Source organism: Eleutherodactylus coqui, chromosome 3 (genome assembly GCF_035609145.1).
Source record: "Eleutherodactylus coqui strain aEleCoq1 chromosome 3, aEleCoq1.hap1, whole genome shotgun sequence".
Taxonomy (NCBI): Eukaryota; Metazoa; Chordata; class Amphibia; order Anura; family Eleutherodactylidae; genus Eleutherodactylus; species Eleutherodactylus coqui.
This window is the reverse complement of record NC_089839.1, coordinates 153,387,446-153,406,810: the sequence shown is the minus strand read 5'-3', so window position 1 is coordinate 153,406,810 and position 19,365 is coordinate 153,387,446. Positions and strand designations below refer to the sequence as shown.

The 19,365-nt window shown below is 42.5% G+C and overlaps 1 protein-coding gene across 1 annotated transcript in view; it reads right to left on the bottom strand.

Moving 5' to 3' along the window:
• The window catches only part of DMC1 (DNA meiotic recombinase 1), a 66,632-nt gene that overhangs the window by 27,834 nt on the left and 19,433 nt on the right, over positions 1–19,365 (bottom strand). Inside the window, exons 5-7 of the mRNA XM_066594578.1 lie at positions 13,678–13,760; positions 6,645–6,697; positions 2,452–2,493 (exon numbers count right to left, since the gene is read on the bottom strand). Coding sequence (XP_066450675.1) covers positions 2,452–2,493; positions 6,645–6,697; positions 13,678–13,760 — 178 coding nt within the window. The remainder of the gene's footprint in view (positions 1–2,451; positions 2,494–6,644; positions 6,698–13,677; positions 13,761–19,365) is intronic.

Genomic DNA, 19,365 nt, shown 5'->3' with positions numbered 1-19,365 from the left:
CTTAATCTCGTGCTGCTGCACAGGAGCTTGTGTCGCTGGTTCACAGCGGGGAGGCTGGAGATTTCTCTCCTTGCTTTCCCCCCGCTCCTCTCCATTGACTTAACATAGCAGCTGTGCAATGCTGCATAAACGATGGACGATGAGCTGATTGTTCACTGTAAATAGCAGCCGTTCAGTATTGAACGGTCGCTATGTTAAGTCCATGGAGAGGGGTGAGGGAGAGCGAGTGTATGCGGGAACAAGTGTTGGGCATTGTTTGCCCGACATTCGTCCCGTCTAAATGGGCCTTAAGTCTCCTCACACATCTTCTAGCTGCAGTCCTTAGGGCACCCACCCACTGGCGATTTTTTTTTCTTTGCGTTTTGCGTTTTTTCTGCAGAGCAATTAGAATTGAATGTACTCCTGTCCACTGGCGTTTTGCGTTGCGTTGCGTTTTTTAACATAGGAACTGTCAGTTGCATATGTGTCCTTATTTTTCTCCTAATGCACCCATGAAAGTCAATGGACATTAATGGAAAAGCCGCGAAAACGCCGCGAAAAACGCCGCGAAAACGCTGCGTTTTTCACGCACGAAAATCGCAAACGCCAGTGGGTGGGCGCCCTTAAGGAGAAACAATACCCTCCCTAACAAGTGTCAGTAACGTTATATACAACTGTAACATTACTGACAATGCTCTTTTGTCAGTAATGTTAGTAATAAGTGTCAGTAACGTTACTGATAATGGTCAACTGTTAGTAACGCTACTGGCACTTATGCTGTGCTGCAACTGTAGCTTATGAATGATAGATACATGGCCCTAATCTTTGGCAATCAGTGGTCGCATATGCACTCACTGTGTGTGCTCCCATCCAGCAAGGAGATATGTCCACGCATGCGAGATTCCTGATGCACAAGAAGACGACCACAGTTTTGGTGGTTGCATGAGAGGACAGCATACGCGTGTTGAGCATCGAATGGTTGGATGCTCTTAAACATATTCCCTCTACTCAAAGAGGGAAAGTGGATGAAACATTATTCCACACAAGTCCTGATCTTTATTTCTCACATATTATAAGTGGGAACTGTCTTATGTTTCTTATTTTCATTTCTATGAGGTGTTTGAGTCTAGAGTCAATGAAAGTAATTAAAAGCCACATCAAGAAACTGCATAGTTTACAAAAACAGCTTTATTTTTAAATCCACATGTATTGTTAAAAACTGCACATGGTTTTCAACAATACAGGCTTTGGTTTTTTCTTTTTGTTTTTTTTCTTTTTACAAAAACCGCGCGTGGTTTTTTAAACCCGGCTAAGGATGCCTACCCACAACAGTTCTTTTTCACTGCGAAATTCACAGCATTTTTTTTCTTCAAGTGTCTATGGGACTTGTTAATGTTAAAATGGCAACGCGGCAAAATCGCGATTTCGCAGTAAATTGCGATTTTGCTGCGTTGCGATTTTAACATTAACAAGTCCCATAGACACCTGGAAAAAAACACGCTGCGCATTTCGCAGTGAAAAAGTAATGGTAGTGGGTAGGCATCCTAAGAGAGTAATTGTCTGTGGCCATCATTTGAAAAACCATTCCCTTTTTGGGGGTTGGCTTGCTGTTGTCTCTATAGCACACCCATTGCCACTTTCTTTTGCCCTAGGTGAAAGTGATTTCTAACTGGACAGATTGATATCCCTGAAACTTAATGTTACATTTGCACATGGCGTGTTTGTTGCAGTTTTAACTATGGCTCCTCTGCTATCAAAAAACCACATGCGGTTTAAAAAAAAAAAAAAAAAAAGTGGGTGTTTTTTGAAAAGCACACGCATTTTTAAAATCCTGATACTGTGTTTTGATGCAATTTTTTAATTACAGTTTTCTGCTATTGCAAACTGTAACAAAAATGCCATGTGTGAACATAAAATACAGATAGACGTATACTCACCTCTTCCCCCTCCCACTGTGTCCCGGTCTCTCTTATGATGTTTACAAGCTTCCCCAGCCTGAGAAACATGACAGGCACTGCAATCATTGACATACCACAGGGATCGGGCACGGAGCTCTGTCATTGGCTGCAGTGCCTAAGTTCCGTAAACAGGGCGGGACTGCAGCCTGTAAACAAACACTGCAAGTAGGACCAAGTGCCATAACGAGACACAGCAAAAGCAGCAAGAGGCGAGCATAAGCCGATTAATTTATGTCAGGTTTTACATTTTATGTAGAACATATGTGCTTGGAAAGCCCTTTAATTGCTGTAAGTGATGCTTAATTGTTGCTTTAATGCTTTTTTAACAGTGTATTTTTTTATTTTTTGAGACAGACACATACATACACACACACACACACACACACATACACACATACACACGACTGAGACACAGATAGATAGATAGATAGATAGACTACGACAGACAGAGACACACAAACCACACACACACCTTAACAGTGTATTTTGAACTATTTTAATGTAAAAAACATACCGCAAAGTGTGTGAGACAGCTGAGTTTTCCCAGTTCGGAATTCTAAATATTTATAGGAGAGAAAAAAAAACCAGCTGCATTGGTATACATGATAGTATAATTTAATGTATTTCTGAAATATTTTTCCTAACAGTGCATTTGTAAGCCACTTTAGAGATTTTGGAAATATACTTCAGCTGTATTCCATAATTTTAAAATGATAACCTTCTTGAATGATCAATACACCCCTAGATCACGTTCTAAAGATTTAGGTTATGTCCAGAGTCTCCATAGCCAGAGTTGCGCCTGTGTGAAGGGATCCTTAGATTCTCTACATCACTTAACTGAGGGATTGTGAAGAGAACAAGATTGCTTATTTGCAGAGCTGGGTGAATTGAGGAGAGGAAATGCTTCTGTGGAGGATGGACACATCCAAAATAAACCTAATAATCCTGAAAGGTCCGTACTAACATCATCTAAACCTAACATGCTTCCACCAACAGATGAATACTGAGATTGGCCAACTTCATAAGCTCTTTTCCTTTGGTGCTTTCTATGTTTATTGAGAAGCATGAGAAGAAATCTTCTATACTCTTCTTCAAGGCCTTTCAGCAAATAGTTCTCTAGGTTTACGGCTTATTCACACCAACGTATATATCAGCCGCCATTTTCACGGCCGGCTTACGCTACCATCTGATGCATTGGATTCCAATGCATCAGATCACACCGGGCAGGAAAGATAGCCCTGGAATAATCTTCCTGGCCAGACTATGGGAGCCAATGTCAGCGGCCAGAGAAGGGAGCTGCTAAACCCCCTCCCCCTTCTCTCTCCTCCCCTCCGGCTGTTTGCAAAGGGGGGAGGAGGTCTGCCCCGTCTCCTCTCATTGCTGGCTGTGAGAAGGGGGCAGGAGCTTAGCGCCACCCCCGTCCTGCCCCCTCCCATTGTAAACAGCCAGAGGAGGGGAGAGAGGAGGTGAGCCGGCGAGGGGGAGGGAAGGGGGAGACAGCTTAGCTCGTGTGTATAAGCCCTTATAGTCTTAAAAGGGGTTGGTCACTTTTTGAACAGTTTTTTTTAAAAGGTGTATGAAATATGTTTATTTTGCACTTATTAATGTAGTGTTTATTGCCAAAGCAATCGATTCTTTTTCATTGAAGCCACACAATGCACTCAGCAAGGTTTCTGTCTGTTCTGAGCACACCTTCCATAAGATGTCTGCAGACTTAGGCCGCCTGCAGACGGGCGGAAATTCTGCGGCGGGATTCCCCGCAGAATTTCCGCCCCTGGACGCCTGCATAGGATTGCATTACAGCACGCAATCCTATGCAGACGACCGCGGTTTGTCTGCGCGAAATCACGCGCAGCAAACAAACCGCAGCATGCTCTAATTCTGCCTGGCAGCCGGCACATGAAAGAGACGGAGCTGCGGGAGCGGGTGAGTCCTCGGTGCTCTCTGCAGGTGCTCGGGTCGGGTCCCGCTGCAAGAATTCTCGCAGCCGGATCCGACCCAGCCATCTGCAGGCGGCCTTAGTGGCTTTTCATACATGTTACTCAGCTTCCTCCATAGTAATACACTGCACCCAGGAAAGGCCCAATGCCCATAGACGGATTCTCACTGCGGATATCGCGGCCAGACAACCGCCCCAAATTCTGCAGCAATAATGTCCATAGATATGCTGTGTTAAATGAATCGCATCAAGTTCTATTTTGTGCAGAAAAACGCACAGACTGCTTCCAATGGAAGCACTCTGTCCTGCGATACTTCAGCTGTGAGCACAGCGGAAGTATAGTGGGAATCCCCGTCACGACCCAGCGGCGGCATGTCATGCACTGCACTGCATATGCGCACCAGCTCGCCGGACGAGACACTCGTGGCAGATCCAGAGAGGTGAGTATAGGGTTTCTGGAGGGCGCTGGGTCTGATTGTGCTGCGAGATTTCGCAGTCGGAATCTGATCCAGCCGTGGGCATGAGGCCAAACAAGTGCAGGAGGATTTTCACATGCCAATTGTTATCGGAGCCAATACAGATCCCCTTACGTTCACTGCGTGGGCAAAATTAGATATTCAGAAGTTTTGTGCACGAAAGGTAACAGATTGAAACAATGCTCTGTATCAAGCCAGTACGCTTCTGATTTATTGTGCCCATACAGGATTGGTTAGTCCCAGGATAAGGTAATTCACATGTTAGTAAAGTATCAAAAGAGAAACAATTTGGAGAAGGCATATATTGTTATCAGTAAATGAGAAGCTTATCCAATCAGAATGTACAACTACACTGTGGGAAACATGAGGGGGAGGAAGATGCAAGGGCCTAAGACATTCTGATACTGTATAAGAACACGTTATATGCTTTCTCCAAATTCTTTCACTTTTGATACTTTACTAGGTGAGCTGCAATACCAAACACAACCTGATAGACAAGGGTGGCATTGTGTTTGCGAAAAAGCAGCCGTGTTTTGTAAATCTAGACAACCCTCTTAGGGCTAATTCCACATGGACGATCGTGATTTTGCCGTAAGAAAATTGCAGCAAAATTGCATCTTTATTCACTGTTTGATTTGTAAGAGTCAGTGATGTTTTTTATGGACAATAATCTTGCATCGCTGCCGCCCACGATAGAATTGGGTGATCAAAATCACACGATTTTTATCGCAAAAGTCAATAGGACAATGTAATGTTAACATCACATCGCAACGCGCATTTGTAGCGTTGTAATGTGATTAAAAAAAAGGCCCCATAGGAATACATGGGAGGTAAAAAATAGGACATTGCATCCCCCGAATTCGCATCAGTGAAAAGATCGCAGATGGGAACAGAACCATTGTAAATCCTTGGTTTCACATTGTGCTTTTTTTACGGACTGTCGCTTGAGTTTCTCGCCCGTGTGAAACTACACTTAGGGTGTTTTCACACAGTGCAGGATTGTTCTGCCAGACATAACTAAAGTCACAGCTTAATCTGTTGCTGCAGATTTCTGATCCATAGGCCACCTGTATACATGCAGATTTTGATGCAGAACTTTCTGCGTATTTAGGTGCGTCCTGTGGAATAATTCTGCACTATGTGGAAGCATCCTAAAGACCTTTCATACAGGACAGAATATTGTACAACAGCCTCTCAGCGGAATATTCAGCACCCCGATCTGCACCACTACCGCGGGTATTAGGATGCGGAATTGAAAATAACAGAATTTAACCAATCTGGTTAGCCTGGTGGATTTTGGTGCAGAATATTTTAAGACAGCATATTCTGCAATGCTGTCAAGAAATATTCTGTCCGATGTCAAAGGTCCTTAAGGCACAATTCACACCAGTGTATTTGCACGCAGAATGCAAAGAAAATAGTTTAGATGCGCGTATTTTGCGTGTGCATTTCAGTCGCAAAAAAAAGTGTGCACTATTATTTTGCGCATGGAAAGAGAACACTTTGAAGTCAGAAAACTAATTGGCCATTTCAACAGCTTCGAGTATTGTTGCGTGTTTTATTCCGGGTGCAAATGTGGACAATTTGCGCACACAAGATGTACAGTATAAAAACAGAGTTGAGCGTACAAATGCGCAACACACATACTGCAAAAAGTCAGCACAAATGCACATACGTTCATGTGAATCTGGCCTTAGTCTTACTTCACACTGACGAGTGCAATATCAAGCCGAGAATCACATATTAAAAACGCCTTGCATCACTTCGGGGAAGTAGCAATCGCGGCGGAGGATCACGAAGTGTCTCTCATTATTTTTAATGGGGAGACCTCGCACTGCACTGTGTGCACCTAGTACGTGGCGTGATACTGGGCACGCGCAAAGATAGAACGTGCTGTGAGATGCAAGATAAAATCATGTGTATGACCGGATGGGGTTCATATTCACGCAAGATTTGTTTGTCTCACAACACACAAATCTCATCCGATTTTCTTGACCTTGTAAAAAACGGCCATATGCGGAATAAGTTGGCACTATACAAATAAAGATTATTATTATGTCAGTGGCGTCCGTTGGAGGCCATTGATGTTTGTCATATTAGGGATTTGGTTCTCCATCATTGTCAGATTTCTTTCCTGTGACAGAAAACTGGAAATGATTCACACAGATATAACCTAGCCTTGCTGAAACACTATAGAATAACTGATGTTTTAAAATGTGCTGAACAACAAGTCAGTTCTACTTTAGTAGAAAAGTATGTATTATGCGTTTACTGGAAAAAAAAGATCATTACCTCCAAACGTCTCTGTTATTGCCATGCTTTCAATACCCCCTCCTAATAGTTTGCTGAAAGAAAACATACAGATTAGTCATGACCATACTCAAACTGTAAGGGACCTTTCAAGTGGGACAGAATTACCGTGGACATTTCTGCATCACAATATTATCCCTATGGGGCATGAATTCTGCATCTGGTAAAATCCGCACATCTTTACTTCAAAACTGCAATAAATTGCAGTGCGTCCTATCTTGGTCTGAGTCTCTAACAAAAATAGTACAAGTTAATGTGCGATATCCCGCACATCAGACACCACATGGACGGGATGTCCATGTTCTGTCCGATCCGAGTTGTACCCGAGAAAATCAGACACAGCTTTCTACCAGTCTGTGTGCATGAACCCTTAGGCCTCGTTCACATGAGCGTCATTTTAGCGCTCAGATAGCTGCGATGAGAAACATTGCGGCTATCTGAGCGTTAAATCGTGTGAACAAATAGCCGCTGCGTGCACGGCGCTGCTAGTATTCGCAAGTATGGCGCTCCGCCTCCCTTTGTCGTCTGGCTCCCATAGGAGTCAGCTTTTGTGTCATTTTTGTTTTCTCATCCCCACTCCTCAAGAGCCATAACTATTATTTTTTGGTTGAAATAGATGTATGAGGACTGTTTTTTTTTGCGTATGAGGGCTATATCAATACATTGTATTGTACATTGAACTGTGCCATTTTTACTATATTGAACAACTTTCAAATTTTTGTTGCTTTGAATGGAAAACAAATGTACTTCTGCTATTTTTGGGTGTAATTTTTACAGTGGTCACTGTGCAGGAAAAATGAAGGACTAACTTTATTGTACAAGTCAGTAAGATTACAGTAGCACCAAATGTATATAGATTTTTTTCATGCCATTGTTATATGATATACAGAGAGAGAGTATGTTTTTAGGCAGAATAAAGAGTTTTTTCGACGTCCTACAGCAGCACACAGTGGGTCATTCCCTCAACCCCTAAACTCCATAGACATGTTAAACAGCAAGAAACGATATATTAACATTCAATTGGCATAACAGGTGCAGCCCACATTCATATAAAAAGCAGAAATACTGTATATTTTCTCTCCTGGATTAGATAGTGAATATGTGTAAACAACTTCTACTGTTGACCAGGGTCTTGCATCCATAAGGTACTCATATTTCTTAGTTCTCCTGTGCTGTTCCTCCCTGCCCTGTATCACCCGCTTACCAGCACCAGCACGAGATTTGCAACCTGCTTAATGTGTTACTGTCTTTTCAACTTTTGCCTTCTACATGCCTTCTTGCCACAAAAGGAAAAGAAAGTCTAAGCACAGGTTGTGTGCTTCATGACAGTAACCTTTGCCTGAAGATAATGTTGGAGACTTGGGGCTCATTCACACGGGCGTATGCAATTTCAGTCTGTGAAATTCAAAACATATTTCACTGTCCATGTGCCATCCGTGTCATCTATTTTTTACATGCGCCAAAAAAAAAAAAGGCAAAAAGGTCAAATTGATGTCACTTTTTTTGGTCTGTGAATACAGACTGGAATAGGACACGCTGCAATTTTTTTCTTACGTTGACAATTGGTCCACGTAATAAATGCATATATGAATAGCGCAATTTACATTAATGAGTCTATGTGTTGTCCATATTCAATCCATTAAAAACATGTACAGGAAATATAGCCGTGTGAATTGGCCATTATGTGTAGGGTGTGAATTCCCTCTGAATTAGCTCCTACCTTGCAAATTGAAGTACAATCACTCCTGGGATTGTTTAAAGGTACCTTTACATGGGATGACTATTGACTCAAAAGAGCAAATTCAAAAGATAGTCGTTCAGTTTAAACATGGCTACCAACAGGGTGATGAGCGATGAGTCGCTAGCTGTTATGTTTCAGATTACCTTAACCCCTTAGTGACGGCCCCATTGCCTTTTTACGCCCTAGCTAAGTGGCCTTTAATCCTCAGGGATGTAAAAACATGCATCCACTGAGGATTAAAGCCCTGCAGGCTCTGGACATGACAGTTCCATGCTGTTGGTTCCCGGAAAAAGCTGACAACAGGGAGTCGTCATGGGGCAGCCGCGGGGAGCCTCCTTCCCCCAGCAATGCGATCAGCAATATTCAATGGATAACGCCGATCGCATAAAAGTAAATAAAAAGTTTTAAAAAGTTAAATATTCAGCTGCCCTCATGGATCGGATCCATGAGGGCAACTAATGATGTGTGTAGTCAATCCATGGTTGCCAGTTACCTTCTTATTTATAAGAAACCCATCCATTCTAGATTTAAATTCTTGAAGTGGGACATTTCACCTTTTTTAAGAATGGGTGATAATTTGCTTGGACACTAAAGCTAGAAAGTTAAGGAGACAAAATTAGCTATGGGAGACTGTCAGAATTTCATGGTACAGAAGGGCAACTCAGGGATTATGGCAGAGGATAATATTGAAAACACTATTTATGATTCCATAAATTCTCTAAAAATTGAACTACTCTAGTGCACATCCACAAGACGTGTAACATGGATCCTGCATCAACGCATCCACTGAAAAAAGAGGGGTAGCTAGACACATTGGTGAAATTTCCTAAACTTTTTTTGCCAATTTCTAGTGATAAAAAAGTCCCACAATTTAGCTCAAGGCCTGCATGCAAAAAAACTTTTGCAACTTTTTAGCTGCTAAAAAGGGGGTGATGTTTGTCGGGAGGTAGCATGGCTGCCCCGAACCAGCACAATTGTGTAAATTTAATACGGAAAGTGATACAAATTATACCAAAAATCTACACTAAATCAGAACAGGCCTACATTTCTGTGTAGCTGCACGGAGCAGTCAAGATGTGCCTAATATATGAAGAAGCATGGGCCTTCTCATATAATAGGTGCATCATGCGTGGGTGGAAATAATAACCCCTTCATGACATGGCCTATTTTGGGCTTAAAGGGGTTGTCCCGCGGCAGCAAGTGGGTCTATACACTTCTGTATGGCCATATTAATGCACTTTGTAATATACATTGTGCATTAATTATGAGCCATACAGAAGTTATAAAAAGTTTTATACTTACCTGCTCCGTTGCTGGCGTCCTCATCTCCATGGTGCCGACTAATTTTCGCCCTCCGATGGCCAAATTAGCCGCGCTTGCGCAGTCCGGGTCTTCTGCAGTCTTCTATGGAGCCGCTCGTGCAGAATGCAGGCTCCGTGTAGCTCCGCCCCGTCACGTGCCGATTCCAGCCAATCAGGAGGCTGGAATCGGCAATGGACCGCACAGAAGAGCTGCGGTCCACGGAGACAGAGGATCCCGGCGGCCATCTTCAGCGGTAAGTATTGAAGTCACCGGAGCGCGGGGATTAAGGTAAGCGCTCCGGTAAGCTTTCTTTACCTCCCTGCATCGGGGGTTGTCTCGCGCCGACCGGGGGGGGGGGTTGAAAAAAAAAAAAACCCGTTTCGGCGCGGGACAACCCCTTTAAGAACGCAATGATTTTTGCCGGATTTTCTTCTCCATTTATCAAAAGCCATAACTTTTTTATTTTTACGTCGACGCGGCTGTATAAGGGCTTGTTTTTTGCGTGGCGAACTATAGTTTTTATCAGTGCCACTTTTGGGTACATTTGACTATATTGTAAAACTTAAATTTTTTTTTTTATGATAGCAGGGAGAGAAAACGCAACAATTCTGCCATAGATTTTTTTTTTACAGCGTTAGGCTGGATTCACACGATGTATATCGGTTCGGTTTTCACGCCGAGCCAATATACGTCATCCTCATCTGCAGGGGGGGAGGATGGAAGAGCCAGGAGCAGGAACTGAGCTCCCGCCCCTTCTCTGTCTCCTCTCCACCCCCTCTCCGCCCCTCTGTACTATTTGCAATGGGGAGAGCCGGGACGGGGGCGGGGCTATTTAGCGAAACATAGCCCTGCCCCTGTCCCGCCTCCTTTCATTGCAAATAGTGGAGAGGGGGTGGAGAGGAGGCAGAGAGGGGGCGGGAGCTCAGTTCCTGCTCCTGGCTCTTCCATCCTCCCCCCCTGCAGATGAGGATGACATATCGGCTCGGCGTGAAAACCGAGCCGATATACGTTCATGTGAATCCAGCCTTAGTCATGCAGCATAAATTACACAATCCATTTTTTCTGCGGGCCGGTACTGTTACAACGATACCAAAATTCTTCCTTTTTTTTTTTAGGTTTTTCCACTTTTCTGCAATAAAAACCTTTTTTGGAAGTCTTTTTTTTTTTCTAAATCGCCGCATTCAAAGTCCTGTAACTTTTTAATTTTTTTATGTGGATAACATCGCGAGAGCCGGCTGAAGACACAGAGGGAGCGCGTTCCCTCTGTGAACTCTTTCCCTGCCGCGATCTACTTAGACCGCGGCAGGGAAGGGGTTAACAGCGGGGGGCACATCTCCAGCCGGCTGACAGCTGGCTCCCGCTGCGGGATAGCGCGAGATCATATGTGATCTCGCGCTATCCCCAAGACGTACGTTTACGCCCTTGTTGCGGGAAGTACCCCACTCCCAGGACGTAAACTTACGCCCTGGAGCGGGAAGGGGTTAAAAGGGTTTTGGGGGATATTTCTATTGATGACCTTTTCTCAGAATAGATTGATTGGGGTCTGCTGTTCGGGACCCTGGCTGATCAGCTGTTTAGGCGCCCACTGTCATCGTCAAAACAGTGTATGGACCAAAAGCAGATAGCTCCGACCATTGTGTAGTGGCCAGTGCAATCTGCTTCTGCTCCATTCACTGTGTTTTGGCACCTGAACAATTGATCCGCCAAGCCGATCAGCTATTGATGACCTATCCTGCGAATACATCATCAATATCAGTAGCCCAGAAAACCTCTTTATGATGAGCATTTGAAATGCCAAGCTTAATATATTTCTCCTATAGTGTACAGTGTGAGTCGGTAGTAAGTACCATCACCTGAGGACTTTCTACACAGATTCAAAAAGAGATAATATTAATTGACTATTTACATATTATCAGCCACATTTTTATCCACATTGAGGGGTCGACATTCAAATAAATTTATAAAGTCTTTATGTTTCACTACTCTAACGGTATGTAGACATAGGCTGGGAATGTTGCAGCAGAATTAGGGCTCCTTCACACTGGCAAGAAAATCGGGCAACATTTGTGCGTTGCGAGACGCACAAATATGAAGCCCATTCTTTAGAATGGGTTCATTCACACTTGCGATGTTTCTGTGCATTGCACCTTGCTGCGATGCAGGAAACACATTGCAGTGTTACCCCCATTGAAATCAATGGGAGAAGATTGCGATCTCCTGCCACTGCTGTGACAGCTGCAGCGGGGATGAAAGGAGCCCCCGCAGTGATACGAGGCTGTTTTCTTGAGAAAACACCTCGCAACCAGGGGTTCTCAAAAGTTGTCATGGCTGCCGGGAGCCTTCTGAAAGGCCCCAGGGCTGTCATAGCAGAATGCCTATCAAGTCATGCCTATGACATGGCTTGATAGAATACCTGTCAGATCGCAGTATGATGTAATGCATTACATCATACTGCAGGAGTGATTAAAGCATCACAAAAAAAGTAAAAGTTTTGCTAACTATTAAAAAAAATTAAAAGTAATAAAAGTAAAAAAACAACAACCCTATTATAATAAAATAATCAAAATAATAAAACAAAGATACATATTTGGTATCACTGCGTTCGTAAAAGTCAGATTTATCAAAGTAATGCATAATTTACTCCAAATGATGAATGTCCTCAGAAAAAAAAGGAATGCGAGAATTGTGCTTTTTTGGTCACCCAGTGTCCAAAAAAAAAGTAATAATAAGCAATCAAAAAGACGTATGTATTTAAAAACCAACAGAAACTACAGGACGTCCCACACAAAATGAGCCCTCGCACAACTATGTCAACAGAAAAATAAAAAAGCTATTGTGGTCAGAAAATGGCAACAGAAAATAATTTTACAAAATTAGATATCTCTGAAAAAAAATAAAAGTAGTACAGCGGGAAAAAAACAAAAAAACAAACGAACTATATAAGTTTGGTATCATAGCAATCGGACTGACCCATAGAATATAGCCATTATGTCATTTTTTTCTGCAGTGTGTGCACCGTACAAACAAGACACATTTGGAATTTTGCTTTTTTCCCCAATTGACTACACTTAGAATTTTTTAAAAACGTCTTCAGTACATTATATGTCACATTAAGTAGAACCATTAAAAAATACAATTAGTCAAACAAAAAACAAGCCCTCGGACAGTGGCGGCGATGGATAAATAAAGAGTTATAACTTTAAAAAAAAAAAAAACTAAAATGGGAAAAAAGGGCCATGTCCTTAAGGGGTTAATATCATTTTTAGAATCTGTGGAGTTTTTATCAAAGCATGGCGTTATTTTCAGCCATTTTTCTCCATGCAATTTTGAATGCCACTATATTGTAAACATTGCAGCAGTGCTCCAAGTCTGTACATGTTCCCCTCCCTCAGTCTGTGCAATGTTAGGATGTTATACATTAGCCTTCTGCTCGGGCCAAGTCACCACAGAAAGCCCCTCTGTACATAACTGTAAGGGGGTATGTACAGACTGCAGTGATGTTTATGCTGTATGGCCCTTGTCAAATGGACACCAAAGCAAGACCGTTCGTTAAAAAAACTATAGTTGAAAACCCTATTTTTCTTCATAACTTAGGGTTCCTGTCCATGAGCGATGCGAATACGCCCAGAGGTTTACGCCACGGGAAGACCGCAATTCAAAACAAAAAAGTGCCAGCAAATGATCGTGTTTTTCCGCGGTCTCCATTACTTGATATCAATGGAGCCCTCCCGCGGCGTAAATCCACAGTAATATAGTACATGCCGTGATTTTTTTCCCCGCTGGCGGAAATCCGCATGTGTGCGTTGGCAGGCAGAAAGCTATTATCTTCAATAGAACCTTGCTACTGCGGAATTCACACACGGATTTCCGCCACGGGAAACGCGGTGCAAATCCGTCCTTAGGCATTCACCCTTACGAGCTAATTAAAAAAATAAAAGTCACAAAACCCCATTTAAGCCACTAATTAATTACTCAAGTTCCTGGCTTCCAGTCGATATATGAAACACCATCTTCCTCTTCATGCTGTATTCAAAGGCAGTAAGAAAACCAGGTTCCTAAGGAAAACATACAAAGAATATTATACATATAGGAATGAGTATTTTGTTAAAGTTACAGTTTCTTATTTCTCAATTCAGCTGAAAATTTAATTCAACTAAAACCACATTCAGATAGGCATACCTATAACGTTGCAGAGTAGCCAAAGATTTATGCCAGTACCAATCCACGGCACATCTGCAATGAAATTCACAGAAAATTCTGCATCTGCATGTCTGCACTTATCCTGATCCTCCGTATTCATACACCCATGACAACTTTTGCATATTTACAAGTCATATAACACTACATCTGACATATGTAATCTGGTGAGCTCTGCTTACACATGGCGGTTTTACTCTGTTAAGAGATAAATTGCAACAGTGGCCACTGGGTTTTGTGAAATTTTCTCATGTTTCAATGGAATAAAGCTGCAGCATTGCAAAACCACACAGAAAAATGTAAATTACAACAAACCTGTGAGCAAGGCGCATGTACTGCATTTATGACTAGCGTACCCGTCGCGCGATGCTGCGAAGACAGACATACATACATACATTCGTTTTTATATATCTAGATAGCAGCTTTCAAGTTACCTCAGCGGTATAATATATAACAACCAATCACAGCACAGCAGCTTTCATGTTACCTCAGCAGTATAATATATAGCAACCAATCACAGCACAGCTTTCATGTTACCTCAGCGGTATAATATATAGCAACCAATCACAGCACAGCTTTCATGTTACCTCAGCAGTATAAGAAATAGCAACCAATCAGAGCACAGCTTTCATTTTACCTCAGCAGTATAAGAAATTGCAACCAATCACAGCACAGCTTTCATTTTACCTCAGCATTCTCAATATCCAGCAATTGTCTTGCGAAACGTTCAGCGGATGCATCATTTTGTAGTTGAACACGCATCCCGTTGCTCGTAATGCCTTTTGCTTTTGTGCTTGAGATGGAAATCAAACGATCTTTGTCTGGGGGGCATAACTGTCAACGATGTTCGCAGGATAGGTGTACTATGCCAGTAATCTTCCCAGAAGTGTACTCAACAACTTCCCAAAGTTTCATGGCGATTAGATGAATGGTGTAGTAGCGCAAAAAGGACAGACAGACAGACAGACATACATTCCTTTTTATATATATAGATGACATCAGGAAGTGAGAGAATTAGATTCCGTACGTAAAATTTGGACGCTAATTATTTTGCGCTTAGAATTGAATAATCGAGTTGGGACCTATTAACTTTTCCTATTTATGATATAATCAATGCTCGTGCCAAATTTCAAGTTTCTATGACATTGGGAAGTGAGAAAATTAGATTCCGTACATAAAATTTGGACGCTAATTCTTCGGCGCTTAGAATTGAATAATCGAGTTGGGACCCATTAACTTTTCCTATTTATGACATAATCAATGCTCGTGCCAAATTTCAAGTTTCTATTACATTGGGAAGTGAGAGAATTAGATTCTGTACGTAAAATTTGGACGCTAATTCTTTGGCGCTTAGAATTGAATAATCGAGTTGGGACCCATTAACTTTTTCTATTTTTGACATAATCAATGCTCGTGCCAAATTTCAAGTTTCTATTACATTGGGAAGTGAGAAAATTAGATTCCGTACGTAAAATTTGGACGCTAATTCTTTGGCACTTAGAATTGAATAATCGAGCTGGGACCCATTAAATTTTCCTATTTATGACATAATCAATGCTCGTGCCAAATTTCAAGTTTCTATGACATTGGGAAGTGAGAAAATTAGATTCCGTACGTAAAATTTGGACGCTAATTCTTTGGCGCTTAGAATTGAATAATCGAGTTGGGACCCATTAACTTTTCCCATTTTTGACATAATTAATGCTCGTGCCAAATTTCAAGTTTCTATGACATTGGGAAGTGAGAAAATTAGATTCCGTACGTAAAATTTGGACGCTAATTCTTTGGCGCTTAGAATTGAATAATCAAGTTGGGACCTATTAACTTTTCCTATTTATGACATAATCAATGCTCGTGCCAAGTTTCAAGTTTCTATGACATTGGGGGGTGAGAAAATTAGATTCCGTACGTAAAATTTGGATGCTACTTCTTTGGCGCTTAGAGTTGAATAATCGAGTTGGGACCCATTACCTTTTCCTATTTCTGACATAATCAATGCTCGTGCCAAATTTCAAGTTTCTATTACATTGGGAAGTGAGAGAATTAGATTCCGTACGTAAAATTTGGACGCTAATTCTTTGGCGCTTAGAATTGAATAATCGAGTTGGGACCTATTAACTTTTCCTTTTTATGACATAATCAATGCTTGTGCCAAATTTCGAGTTTCTATGACATTGGGAGGTGAGAAAATTAGATTCCGTACGTAAAATTTGAACACTAATTCTTTGACACTTAGAATTGAATAATCGAGCTGGGACCCATTAAATTTTCCTATTTATGACATAATCAATGCTCGTGCCAAATTTCAAGTTTCTATGACATTGGGAAGTGAGAAAATTAGATTCCGTACGTAAAATTTGGACGCTAATTCTTTGGCGCTTAGAATTGAATAATCGAGTTGGGACCCATTAACTTTTCCTATTTTTGACATAATTAATGCTCGTGCCAAATTTCAAGTTTCTATGACATTGGGAAGTGAGAAAATTAGATTCCGTACGTAAAATTTGGACGCTAATTCTTTGGCGCTTAGAATTGAATAATCAAGTTGGGACCCATTAAATTTTCCTATTTATGACATAATCAATGCTCGTGCCAAATTTCAAGTTTCTATGACATTGGGAAGCGAGAAAATTAGATTCCGTACGTAAAATTTGGACGCTAATTCTTTGGCGCTTAGAATTGAATAATCGAGTTGGGCCCCATTAGCTTTTCCTATTTATGACATAATCAATGCTCGTGCCAAATTTCATGTTTCTACAATATCGGGAAGTGAGAGAATTAGTGGCAATGATGGAAATCGAACGATCTACGTGGGGGGGGGCGTAACTGTCGACGACACTCGCACGCGCGCCATTTATCATAGTATAAATGTACTATGCCTATAATCTTCCCAGGAGTGTACTCAACAACTTCCCAAAGTTTCATGGCGATCGGATGAATGGTGTAGTAGCGCATAAAGGACAAACAGACAGACAGACACACACGCATACATTCAATTTTATATATATTGACAGAGGTGCAGCATTGCAGCCATGTGTAAATAAGGCCTGAATCGGGAGCGGTAAAGTCTCTCCTCGAGGAGGGTGAGTAAGGAGACTGGTATTGGTGCATCTTGTCTCCACCGGAAGTAAAGTAATGGGTTTGTCCTGGTGGAGCTTGCGGAGATGGCAGGCCGCCGGGGGGAGAATGACAGCGGGTCCAGGAGCAGTCAGGAATAAGGAAATAGTGACTGGCAGCATTCAGCAATGTAGAAAAATACAAGATTTATTTCCCCATTACAAAAATTACGGCAACGTTTCGGTCGTAATAGACCTTCCTCAAGCCAATACATATCATACAAAGTGCACCATATATATAGGAAATGTGAACACCATTAACCAATGACATACAAACATGCACAGGAGTGTCTCATCACTGATTACCTCTCTCCACACGTCTCAGCTGTTATCCGGCGCATCGTTGATGATGTCATATGAGCCTCGTGTGGTGCAGAGTGTAAGCTCTCGCCTACGACCTGGAGGTTGCAAGTTCGATTCCCACATGAATCAGGTAGCCGGCTCAAGGCCGACTCAGCCCTCCATCCCTCCGAGGCAGGCAAAATGAAAACCCAGCTTGGTGGGGGGCAATAAGTACTAATTACCCGAAAGCGCTGCGGAACAAGTTGGCGCTATACAAATACCATGATTTGATTTTTTTGATGTCATCTTTAGTTGACCTCCTCACACATTGGTGCGTCCATCTAAGTTGAACCGCACCCTCTGCACATGTGCCGAGCTACAACTATCGCGAGAACACGCTCTAAGCCACAGTAGGGCACAGCGGCCATATCAGAAATGGGCAAACCGCACTAAAGGTGCGTCTGCGCATGTGCCGGTCGTCGGGCCCAGCGACCACGTCAAAAATGGGCAAACCGCACTGATAGTGCGTCTGCGCATGCGCCGGTCATCTGTCATCACAGAGGCCGATACTCGGTCCCATCACCGCGCCACAACCTTACTTCCGCATTCCACCTATATATTATATTATCTACTCGGATACCTCCTCAGTGCATTGGTCACCCGTAGTGATGCAATGCAAAGTGTCAGGATCGCCGATCATGCGTTACCACAACTGACACTGACCGCATACCGCATAACCTGCAGCATCTACTGAGAGGACCCCGATGTATATATCTATTAATGTCACATATCAGATAGATAAATATGAGGATAAAGAGTAAGTAAATTCTTTCTCCATCATACCTATCACAGGGAGAATATATCTATCCAATATAATATAGATGACCTTTTATCATTACTGTGATGTTCTATATCTAATAAAAAAGGGGTATATCAACAACCTACTGGTATTATCAAGTAATGTCCCCATATTCATCTAGAAAGTCATCCCTTCCAGGTCTATTCACGTTGACAAAGGCTATCTTATCTAATAATATACATTCTCACCCATAGAGTATGTAGAGCGGGTCCAGGAGCAGAGATGGGAGGCCGATGCAGCCACAACAGTGAAGGTAGCCAATCGGTAGCTGTGGGCGTTTCCTATAACTCTACCAGGACAATCCCCATGACTCCACCCATAATTCCGGTGGAGACAAGATGCACCAGTACCGAGGAGATTTAAGGCCATGCATGCTCCTCTGGGTTATATGCAAATAAGAGACATGGAACAATACCTCTGCAGAGCCACCTATTGGATGGCAGAATTACTGCAAATTAATGTCCAACCCTTTATACAGATTGTTAGAGTGCAGTATTAGAATGGTCTGCAGAATCTGCTAGACAGGCATTCTGATACCTGAAGAAAAAAGAAACCAGAGGGTTAACACCCTGAGTGTAGCAGGAACTGGATAAAAGGAGCAAATCCTGCCAAGACTCAGGGGAAGAGACAGCTTAGCAGAGCTGGACAGGCTGCAAGCCTGAGGTCCTCTGCGGACCAGTGAGAGGCAGTATGAAGGAGCTACTTCAGGGACTCTGAGCCTGAGGTCCAGTGCGGATCGTTGTGGGACAGAAGAGGACGCCCTCCAGATGCCCGGGCAGGGTTAGTGACGGGGACCTTGTGGGTTTGTGAACCCAAGATAATGGACTGTTTTATTTGCTGTATGCATATGTGGTGTTGCTGTGAAATAAAACTAGCAGGCGCCAGATGTTAAAAAATTTCAAGTCTCCTGAAGCCTGCTTACACGTGAGGTGCACCATTTCCCGGATTTAGAGGCAGGCGATCCACAGGCAAGAAACACCCTTGCCACAACAGGTCTTTTTCCCACAGATGACAATGTTTTTATATTCAGTTAAAAAGCCCATCAAGGCTGATAGGGACAAAAGCCTTAAAGGGGTTCTGTCCTTAGAAAAGAAAAATCAATACTTACCTATTCCTCCCTAGGCAGTCTTCTAACCAAATCTTCTCCTCACTGATCTTCTCCTGCCTCCTCCAGTCCCTCGAGTCACATCACCTCCAGCCGGATGA